General features: G+C 28.9%; 1 protein-coding gene across 1 annotated transcript; it reads right to left on the reverse strand.

Moving 5' to 3' along the window:
- Nucleotides 1-224: 224 nt before the first annotated feature.
- LOC137808044 (acid beta-fructofuranosidase) lies at nt 225-4373 on the reverse strand. Its single transcript, XM_068608940.2, has 7 exons — nt 3660-4373; nt 3047-3055; nt 1666-2528; nt 1308-1469; nt 968-1203; nt 767-854; nt 225-658 (listed from the first exon to the last, which is right to left on the reverse strand). The coding sequence occupies exons 1-7, from the start codon at nt 4045-4047 to the stop codon at nt 449-451; spliced, it is 1956 nt and encodes a 651-aa protein (XP_068465041.2). The 5' UTR covers nt 4048-4373; the 3' UTR covers nt 225-448.
- Nucleotides 4374-12374: the final 8001 nt, after the last annotated feature.

Raw genomic sequence — 12374 nt, forward strand, 5'->3', positions numbered from 1 at the left:
GGACTGTGATTGTATTAAAGTTATTAACTACGTTAACTTTAAACCAAAAAAGACTAATAAAATCAAATTTACGAGATAAAAATTAAGAAATAAAAAATAAATAAAATAGAATAAGATGAATAACCACAAGTGTAATTTTTCCTTTAAAAAATACAATGAATATTTTTTAATTAATGTTGGTTTCAAAACACAAAAAAAATAAGGTGAAAGATTTTTACAGAGAATTGGAGAACATTAACATTATATTTCTTTGAGGAACACATTCTGATGTAAGCAACATTACACATGATAAGATCAAATAACTCTACACATCTGATCAACGTAATTGTGAAAAAATGAAGGAATGGGCGTTGAACAAGAACTCATTACAGTTGATAAGAGCACATATTGCCAACCCAAGATGCTTTCCAATCCTGTGACTATAAGTCTTTCATCTTCAATTTGAATTTTAATTCTTCTGATCTGGGTTGAATGGGAATGGGCGTATAAATGCAGAATTCATTTGCCAAATTTTGAGTGAGGCTGTCACAGTGGCCTCAGTAGCATTGTTGAACAAGAACAATCTAGCAGCTCCATAGATTGCCTTTGTTGGATAAACCCGAGATGTAACACACGTTCTTCCACCTTGAGCAAAGCTTTCAACAATAGAATGGTCCACCTATATTATAATATCATGAAGATTCATTAGTTAATCTGGTTAATATGCATAAGAAATGTGTTTTTAAGCAAGAAAACATTAGAAAACTTAAAGGAACAACTCAATTACCAGCATCCGTAAGGAAAACTTTTCGCCTTCAAGTACTGGAACAATGTTCCCAAAGATTTGCTTGCGAACATCATTTGCCTGAGAAGACCTATAAAAACAATGTAACAAATTCAATATTGAATTTCTAAGTATTGTCTCTGATTTAGTTACTCAGTATGGATAACTTTCAAAGTTCAGAATTAACAGATTTTAGTCCAATACCTTGATTGATCGGAGCAAAAGGAAGTCTTAAGATTTCCATTTCTTCCTTTAATGACATAGAAATACACAGGAGTATACTCAGAAAGCCCCTCATCTGCCAAAACCAGAAGACCAAAAGGTCCCAAGGCTCCACGTTGTGCAGCTCCACCACTGGTGCTGCACGTGAACTCCTCGTTGGATTGAGCTGTTTTCTGTAGGGATTCCGCGTCTATCTCAAACTCCGCAACAACATCCAACTGTTGCATTGGTAAACACAATGTCACTTAATTCAGATTCACATTTATTCCATATAGCTAAAATTCGACATCTTTAGAAACTTGATTATATCATGAACACAAACCTGTGTGGCTGTTTCAATATCTAGTGACACCACTGACCCTGGTTTAGCCTTCAAACTTTTGAATTCATCACTTCTCAATCTCAAACTCTCCACCTCAGCAACAGGCCACTGAAGTAAGTTGCTGCCAGTCTTTTTATCAAGCCTCACAGTTCTTGGAATACTCTGTACAAAAAAAAAAAACATATACACATTGAAATAAAATAATAAAATAGCTTTTTAAACGTGTAAAGGGATTTTTGTACATTGTTTCGGTAACAAATTATCACATATGATAAGTTAACTATTATCTTGATCAAGAATCTGAAATTCTTAGGTGTATTGTATAAAAACTAAACTTTTATATTGTATATAAATATACCTGAACTGAAGCCCAACCTTTGGTCACATCTGCATATTCACTGTCAGACTCTCCAATCCAACCCCACAGAATTCTCCTATCCATATTTTGATCATAAAATGTCTTGGATGCATAGAATATTCCATAGTCATACCTTAAACCAACACCAACATCATTCTTAACATCGTCTGGTGTGAACAAAACTTTGTTCTCATCATAAGTCCCTATGGTGTAGTAATCATGTCTATCATCATCCAGGCTCACCTTCATGACATATTTCACCTCAGCCCCATTAATAGATAGAGAGGTATCCAATCCATTTTCATTTTTCTTGGACACAGGGAAGAAGTCCACGCACTCCCACATGCCAGTGCCAGGGACAGCTCGAAGGTGCCCGTTCTTAAGCTCATAGGTCTTGAAGTCATCAGTGTCATAAACCAAAGCAATACCAGTTTTATTGAGCTTGGACCCTATGGTGATGCGCCACTTTCCTTCAGAGGTGAGCCATGCAGTTGTTGGGTCACGAAAGTCCTTAGCACCAATGCCTGGTGGTGGGACCAAAACTGGGTTTCCGGGGTGTTTGATCCAATCCACAAGGAGAGGGTCAGAGGGGTCAGCAGGGTATGCAAGGTTTTGAACTTGCACTGACTCATTGGTGGAACCTGTGTATAACATGATGATTTCACCATTGGGTAAGATGGTGGCCGAGCCTGTCCACACACCTTGTTTGTCATACCATTGATCAGCCACCATTGCCAATGGAAGGTGAAGCCAATGGATCATGTCCCTTGACACCGCGTGTCCCCAAACTATGTCACCCCAAACTGCACCGTTCGGATTGTATTGGTAGAAAAAGTGATACCATCCTTTGTAGTACATAGGACCTGAAATGCATATAAAAGGTTCTCACTAATTGTTGATGGGAGGAATAAAACGAAGTGAAAATTAGATTTTTGTCTTTGTTTAAATTATTTAAAATCAAAATGAATGGAATTAAATCTAATAGAAAGAAAATAAAAACAGATAAAATGAAGTGATTAAAAATTAAGAGAAAGGAATCTATTTCATTCTTTTAAATATACTTTTACTTCTCCTAAAATAATATTTTAACAATAAACTAATGATTTAATTTTATTTCCATTATTTTATAAAATTCAAGTGTATTTTACGTGATCTTGTTTCATTTTATGACTCGTTGTCAAATATTCAATCTTATGTGGGTCCACTTTTAACCTCTGGTGCAATTTCCAACGTGGTGCTGTGGGAAAAGTTCATTGCTTCTGGACTAGTAGTAATAGATAATTTAGAGGAGACAATTCAACGCAAAATATTAAAATTAGAAGAAAATTAGCGAGGAATTAAATCGAATTACGCAAACTTTGCAAGGTAGAAGAGTTCTTACCATTAGGATCTGAAGCAGAGCAAATCAGGTTCCCCCATCAGTCCAAGCCACAGACATCCAACAATAAAAAATAATAGGGATGATAGTTAGCTTGAGATAAAGTACAAATACAAATGGTATAAACATACACTATTCACAATTTTTTTATATTCAAAGAAAACATTCCGACAAAACATGATTTTACCCCTTCAAAAACTTCTTTTGAAAAAATAATGTTTTTTTATTGGCTAAACCTTGATTAATTATTGTCCTTATCACTTTTCGTAGGACCATTTTTGGAAGTAGAAAGACCCACGAAATCCCAATCCAAAATCCCTTTTTGCTTCAATACAAATAACATCTCTAAAAAGTGAATAACGTCAAACAAAATACAGGTCTCAATCGTGTTAATAATTTGAACCGTGGAGACAAATTTTAGGCAATGCGAGATAACTATTCAGGCTAATCTAATATCAGGCATAATCAAAACGTTCCATCTATGAAAAAATAATAAAATCCAATAAAGTGTCACTTGAGTATTGGTTAGGTAGAAGTTGAAGAAAACAAAAACGTGTTGATTTTCAGATCACAGAATTAGTTGGGTTAGAGGTGAATAATAAAAAAAAAAAGTTACCATTCATCCAGTTTTTCTCTGGCTGGAAATGAAAGGAAGTTCTCTGCCAAGACAACATGCTATTGTCCCAAGGAAATGCTTCTGAAGCTCCTCCTTCACCGGAGAATAACATGCTGGATGACTTCTCCGACACCCCGGAAGAAACGCCTCTTGAAACAGCGTGCCATTTGGAAGAAGGCAGCGATGTGGGACTTTGGTGTTCTTGTTGATGGTTGGATGCAGAAGATGAGACGTGATCATGAGGGACGTTGGAGGCCCTGTTCCGCCCAAAGGCGACAAGGGAAGAGAGGAAGAGCAAGGCGCAGAGGAGGAGGAGAAGGTCCTTGCGAGTGCGTGGGTTTGGAGCGGCGTGAGAGGAAGTAGGTAACAAGGGTTTATGATGTTCCATGGTGAGAAAGAAAAGATGAGGGGCCGAGGAAGTGGTTGTGAATGAATGAAAGAAAGAGAGAATGAGTAATTTGGTGTGTTATGTTATGTTATGAGTTGCTGGCAGAGACAACATGCATGTGAGTGGGGATTGAATTGGATTGGGTTGGGTTGGAAATGTGCAGAAGTTGTGAAGTGAATGAGATGAGAGAGGGTTTTCCTCACATTGGCACATTTTATAGGACTCGGATCCTAGAGTCTGGAGACTGATAGGGATGTCAAAACCATTCAAGACAGATTTGAAGACTCAAAAATACTTTCCAGTTATTTAATAATACATTTTTTATCAGAAAAAAAAGGAAACTTGTATATTTTGCTAATATTGAGTGGCTTATTATTATTTGGAAAACTATTTTCACAGAATGTCTGTGACATGAAACATGAAGTGTGAGGAGTGGATGAAGTGGATGGGATGGGACCAGGAATGGAGGTTCCAACTCAGGCATCTATGTCGGGGACATCACATGCATAATTGGGGTTCAAGGCCCTACAATTTTCTGATGCAATCATTCTTCTTCTCTTTTGTTTTGTCCTTAGTTCAATCTAAAGGGTCTGTGATTAAGGATGGTAATAAAGGGTTTTATTTGGTATCTGTGTTTTAAGAACTTTCTGTATTTGAATTCATATTTAGGAGGTAATAATTTAATTAGAGTAACCTTGTTTGTTAAGAGTTTAAGTATTTGCACTTAAGTCTTACATTTTTATTAACTTTTAATTCCCAAATCCAAATTGGTATTTTAGTGTTAATTAATCAGAAAAGGACACTAAAAAAGATAAAAACATAAAAGGACTTTTTATATGTATACAATATTTGAATTTAAGAGCTATTTTTTATGATTTTACGTTACTTTATTTTTCATAACATTTAATATTTACAGATTTGTAAAGGTTACATTATTAATATTTCTGAGATGTTTAGATACAATACTAAAATTGCCAAAAAAATATATATTTTTTTACCATAATTTAAAATGTATGATTAAAATAGTCTTAACAATAAATCTTTGTTCCCATAAAGAGGAAGAGAGTATAAAATAAAAGAAAGAGACATAAAATTATTTGAATTAGATGTAAAATATTTAAATTATTTGATTTTTTTATTAATTTTTTATTTTAAAATTATTTGGTTATTACTATTATTACAAAAACAGATTTGTAATCTATTATATATATATATATATATATATATATATATATATATATATTTCTAAATTGATATTTAATTAACTACAAAAGTTTTTATTATCAAATTTAGAATTAAATAATTGGTAATTAAAACTTTTTGTAGCTAATTTAATAATAATTTAAAAATTATTTATCAATAATAGAAATTAATAATTTTTTTTCTCTAAAATATCTTTAATTTAGTTAGTATAATAATTAATTACTTTTATTTTTAAAATTAATTTTTATTTAATATTTTTTTTATGTTAAATATATAAGCTAAATAAATATGATAATGGACCAGAAATTAAAACTAGAGAAATGGGCAAAACCTCTTCAAATGGTAGTACATCCTCTCATCCAATCAAGATTGACACTATCTTACTGCCAGTTCAACACCAAAAGTGACTAAAAAAAAGTGAGGAATTGTACTATTACTTTTTTTTACATGTTCAACTTGCGTGAGAGTTATCTACAAATAATTTTAGTTGATAACAAATATTATTAAAATTGTTTATACAAGTCTTCTATAAATAAAAATAATAATGTGTTGTTTTTATTAAGATATTTAATTTTCCATAGCTTATAATTTATCAAAAATATAATTTTTTTATTACAACTCAAAAACATACCAATATTCTTTTGGAAAACTTAATTAAATGCTATTTTTAGTGCAAATGTCAATTTCTAAAAAAAACCAAGATAAACATGTTTTTTCTTTCTGAATTTTGATTATCTGAAAAAAAAAACTAAAATATTTTCTTCCATAAAATGTCCTTAAATAAAAAAACAACAAGTTCAATTAAATTTAAAAAATAATATTAATTATATTAATAAAAGAATTGTATATAGAGGGATAAATTAAGAAAAGTAAACTAATGAAATAATGAATTGAAGGGAAAACATTAAGTTGATTTGAAATGTTTTTAGTGTTTTGTTAGAAAATAGGTGAAATCAGACAAGGTGGAAGGATAAATTTAAATAGATAGAATTTATTTTTATTTTTATATTAATTAATATATTTTCTTGTGTAGTTTTACTCTAAATTTTTCTATTGAATTAAAAGTTAAAATCTATGATAAATATATAAATCTAAATTTTTAAAATACTAAGAAATAGGAATTTTTATTTTTTTTATTGTTAATTTTTATAATATTTAATAGGAATACTGTATATGATGTAGGATTGTAATTGATTGATTGGATAAAATAAAAATCCAATTTTATATAAAATTATTAATAATGTAAGAGTAAACATAACTCATACTAGTATTAGTTTTCTTTAATAATCTCATACTTGTATAAGTAGATCCCTTCTTCACAAGGATAACTATAGCTTATCTACATTCACAATAATAATAAAAGTGAATTTTTCATATTATATTATTTTTAGAACAATCTAAATCTTACATATTAGCTTCCTGTTCAGTAAACAGAATTTAATTCAGTTCTACTTTGTGCTTTCTGAAAGAATTAAAGAAAACAAATTATTTAATTTTATTAAAATTTCATTTAATTTATCTCTCTCCTATCCAATTTCAATAAATTGAAACTCATCAAATTTAATATAAATATTCATATTTTAAATTTAATAATTCCAACGTCTATTGTAATCTCACCAAATTACGTATTCAAATTTTGTACATGTAAGATAAGGTGGTTTAGACAGTTAAGGAAAAGGAAATAGACCCAGTCCTCAAAAGTACTAATAAATAATAGCCCCTTTAAGTTGGGACCCACACAACTTTTCTGAGTATAAATCCATTATAGGAATCTAACCAAAATATTGAACAAGGATTAATCTATTTATAATATTCAAATTTTGGTTTTGTGAAAAAAACCTAGTATGTGTCTGTTTGTAAGGATTAATTAAGAATAGGCTGATATAACAACATATATAGATATTAAGTGATCTTTTTTTTTCATAGCTAATAAATGTACAAATGTTTTAGTCTGTACAAATTTTAGAGGATAGTTACCCACTTTATACCAATAAATTGAATATATCCAATATCTAGATCATATAAGAGCTAATATATATATAAACATTATTTTAATTTTTATTAATAAAAAATAAAAAATAAATATGAGATATTTCAAGGATATTTAACACTATAAAGAAAATCATTAAATAAAAACTAATTTTAAAAATAAAAAATAATTAATTATTATAGTAACCAAATTAGAGACAATTTTGAATACTAAAAACAAATTGGTTTCTATTATTATTAAATGAAAATTATTTATAAACCAATTTAACAACAATAATCATTTAACAATAATATAAACTAATTTAGAAATCAATTTTTTTTAGTTTTTAAAATAGTCTCTAATTTGGTCACTATAACAACTAATTATTTTTTTGTCTCTAAAATTAGTTTCTAATTAATGATTTTCTTGTAGTGTAAAATGTAACATCCCTATTTTTTCCCCATATATGTTGATATATTATGCATGCAATATCTAATTAACATGTAAACATATATTAGGTTATCATATTTGTATCTCAAAAAGATATCCCTCTTCATAATATACATCAAAAGTAAAAAAAAAAACACAAAAGAAACAAAGCATTCAAAGGTAAATCTATCTAATACTCTAGTTGCTCACTAAGGATCTCTATTACCTATAATCTCATTTGCTCCCGTGTAAAACACGATCATCACAAATAAAGAAACAAACACAAACAAATAACAGGGTATATAAAAATTTCTATATAATTTCATGTCAAATTAATCAACATAAATCATCAAGTCTCATACAATTTCTCAAATCATCAAGTGTCTATTAAATTTCATAATTCATCTTTTCACATGTCAGACTTCTACTGACTCATAACACATAGACACTTGACTCTACTTCCGGAAGACTCGTGCGTTGACTTAGACTCAGAGATTTGCACCTGTCATACTACATCACTGTGAAATCCACACAGCTATGCGCATAATTAATCTCAATATCATCTCTCTCCTAGTATGACTGGTTAATTCATATAACAGGTTAAGTTAATTATCTTTCAAACAACTTATCCATTCATATGAACCTCCTTCGACTCTCACCACCTGAATAACTTCATCTATATGATTCCATTATCTCAGGAGAGTCAGGATATCTCCTTCTAGACGAATCCCTAGTCAATGCACATCCTAAACAATCTTAACACGGTATTTTCTTTCCTAAAAATACTATGTCTCGATTAGAATTCATATTTTGAACCTCGTAATATCCACCATCAAACAATCAAATCATACCAATGTTTAGAATTTCCAAAATACACAACAATTCATTGACTAATCATATAAATGTCTAATTAAAGAGATTTTCAATTAACTATACATGAAATATAAGTTTACATACTTTATAAGAAAAACTATATAGAAATAAATAAATCAATCTTTTAAAAGCAAATAAAAATTAGTTTAATATTTTTATTTTATTTATTTTACTTTAGCTTGAGCTAGAATTCGCTAGCTTGAGCTAAAATCCACTAGAGAGCACCCAGAATTTTAGCTTGAGCTAAAATTCGCTAGCTTGAGCTAAAATCCTCAAGAGAACCCAAAATTTTAGCTTGAACTAAATTTCGCTAGCTTGAGCTAAAATCCTCCAGAGAGCACCCAGAATTTTAGCTTGAGCTAAAATCCTCCAAAGAGCACCCAAATTTTTTAACTTAAGCTAGCACTTGCTAGCTTGAGCGAAATATGCAGAAAAATTCTGCATAACTTAATATACCTATTAGATTATAAATCAATATCTCATTCAATTCATAAATTATAAATTACACATTACATTGACAGTTCTTGTTCAACGTGATAAAATTCGCTAGCTTGAGCTAAAATCCTCCAAAGAGCACCCAAATTTTTTAACTTGAGCTAGCACTTGCTAGCTTGAGCGAAATATGCAGAAAAATTCTGCATAACTTAATATACCTATTAGATTATAAATCAATATCTCATTCAATTCATAAATTATAAATTACACATTACATTGACAGTTCTTGTTCAGCGTGATACAATCACTCTCATTGAATCATTGAGTTATTATGTCCATTTATACATATATATGATTTCTAATTCCAAAACCATTTAAATCAAACAACCAATTCTCAATCACAACACTTTCAATTTCAATCAAACTACAATCTACTCAGAACAAGAAATCTTGCAACAAAATCTGGAATTGGTGACCCCGTCACACTCACATTCAAATCTTCTAACCTAGGGTTCTATTGAAGATTTTAAACTAGCTTCCCTTACCTTTACTTGAGTATATGCTCACGAAGAGCTCCAAACCTACCAAAATCTTCAAAATTAGCTTAACCTGCACCACAGATTCCTGATAAAAAATCTAACTATATCTCTAAGACTCTGATCTACTAAAGACTAATCCTAAAACTAAAAGAGACACATGCATACACTTAGATTGAGATAGACCTACAAGTTAAAAATTGACTCAGAGAAGGGTAAAAATTGAACTTACTCTATCAGAGATTCTGATCGGGCAATCTTACCAAACTGATAAGCAAGGAGATCAGAGTCTTAGAGAGAAGGGAGAGAAAAGAAAAAAGAGGAACAAAACTGAACTTTACTCTATAAGAGATTCTGATCGTGCAGTTTTGTAGTCTTCGCTGCCAGGAGTCCAATGGCAGACTCCGATCGCCAAACTGATAAGCGAGCAAATCAGAATCTTAGAGAAAAGGGAGAGAAAGGAAAAGGGAAACCTTTAGAGAGATGGTGATTCTTTTAAAATGAAACTCGAATAACTGAATTTTCTATTTATATGTCATTTTCATTTTAATAATAAAATATTCAGGTATCATTTAAAATATACCACTTCTACTCTAAGGTTATTTTCTAGACCCTTACATAAAACCTTTTTACAAAAAATACATTATATGTATAACCAAAAAACATCTTTATCTATATAAGATTAAGGGTCTCTTTGTTTCTAGAGATTTACTATGCATGAGCACGAAATAAATTGTATATCATTTAGATTCAGGAATTTGCACAAAAGGGAAGGGAGTGATATACTCGTGAATAGTAAATATTATCTCTCCCTGAACTAAAGAAAAGATTAGGGAAAGTCAACCACCACTGTGATTTTTCCAATTTTATCTTTTCTACATATATTAATTATTACATAAATTTAACTAACAAAAATATTTTAATAAAATGAAATAATAATAATTAATAAAATAAAATTTTGATACAAAAATATTTAGTTATTTATAATAAACAAATTATACAATAATAATTTTTTATTTAATATAATTTTTTTTTCTAATTATAAATTATAAATTTATGAATATTTAATTTCTTAAATAACTTGTATTTTTTAAATTAATTATTCAATAATGTCATAAATAACTTACATAATTTTAATTCACTCAAATTTACACAAAAATACATAATATTTTATTATTCTATTTTTTCAAGACAAGCATAAATTTGTAATCTTATATTTTACATTTTTAAAAAAAATTCAAAATACCCTCAACCGCCACATCACTCACAAACTTCAATAAACTTTCTTCACAAATTCACTTTAACATACCCCAATTCAAACACACTCACTTTCTTCATGATTTCCTTTCACATTTTCACACATCCACTCTTCCAAATCCTAACATTTCTCCTCCTCAATCCAAATACAACCTAAAAAATGTAGTTGAGTGTTTAAAAAATATCACAATATCATATTCTCTGGTATAAAAAAAGATTTAAATCTAATATACTTCAATATTCAATTGGTATAGTATATTTTTTTCTATGAAATTTAGTATAAGGATGTAATTGAAATAACCATTCAACAAAAAACATATAGGTTTGTATTTTTTTTTTTTTACTTTAAATAACAATTTAAAAGTTTCAAAATGAATTAAAAAAGTAAATCAAATATTTTATTAAATTTACTAAAACATATTAAAAACTGAAAGTATCAATAAAGTAATTCAATTATGATAATATTGTATTATATATTTTTTTAAAATATAAATACTAGATTTGTGCGTATGTAAAACTTAAAACTTGAAAGTGAAAATTGACATAAAAGAGAAAATCATACAATAATTGATGAAGTAAAGAAAAACTATTTGACAAAATTTTTGTTTGATAAATTTGTTGTGTTCTTATAGGAAGTGTAGCCAATCGAAGTATGAGTAGAAAATATTCAAGTATTGTTTCTCTAATAAATTTGCACTTATTTAGACTATATTGATTTTCCCTAATTAGTACTGACAACTAATTAAAAATATTAATTAATCAAAGTTGAGGTTGAAATCTAATTATAATATCAAATTAAAAAGATAAATAAATTTTAATAATTTTTATTTGACAATATAAAATTATCTTGGATTTCATAGTTTCATCGTAACATACTTTCTCAAACCAATATTTTCCTTACACCAACCTTCACACTATAAGTTTATTACAACTCTAATTTCTTTTAGGTAAAGTTCTAAACCTTAAATGTGAAAATACCAATTTTTTTAACTTTTTTTTACATAAGGTTTGCAAGTGTTATAAAAAATGACAAATTGGTAACAATATTATTTCTAATATGAAGCTCTTAAGTTGTTCAATATTAAGATCAAAGTTTTAAAATTATTTTTCAATATTAAAAATCAATAAAAATACATATGGTTAAGTCATGCAACATAACCATCAATTGAGCAGAAAATTCATAAAAAAATTATAAATTGAAATGGATAAACTATGTATAGAAAATAATTATTACATTAATCTCAATGAAATGAATGTAGTCTAAGGTTCTTGGAGAACAAAACGAATATTAAGAAAACCATAAGCAAGAATATGGAAACTCTCTGGAACCCTTGATGTCCAAGGTATGCTTTTCAATGTTTCTTTCTATCACCCATCAGTAAATGTCCACCATAATCATATTTGTCTTTTTGTTAGTTCATAGATTGAACTTTTGCTCAATAATAGAATGTCTCACTAAGAAAAATAACATGGCATTTAATGTTGATTGTGAGACATCAAGTTCAAACACATGTTGGTTGAATCTTATTTATTTTTGTACCTTGTTCAGTGAATCTTCTTACTCAAAGTTTTTAACTTTCTAAGAAAATAAGAAAAGATTAGTGGTATCTCTTTTGGTTGTATCC

Source organism: Phaseolus vulgaris, chromosome 3, assembly GCF_051622355.1.
Source record: "Phaseolus vulgaris cultivar YP4 chromosome 3, ASM5162235v1, whole genome shotgun sequence".
Taxonomy (NCBI): Eukaryota; Viridiplantae; Streptophyta; class Magnoliopsida; order Fabales; family Fabaceae; genus Phaseolus; species Phaseolus vulgaris.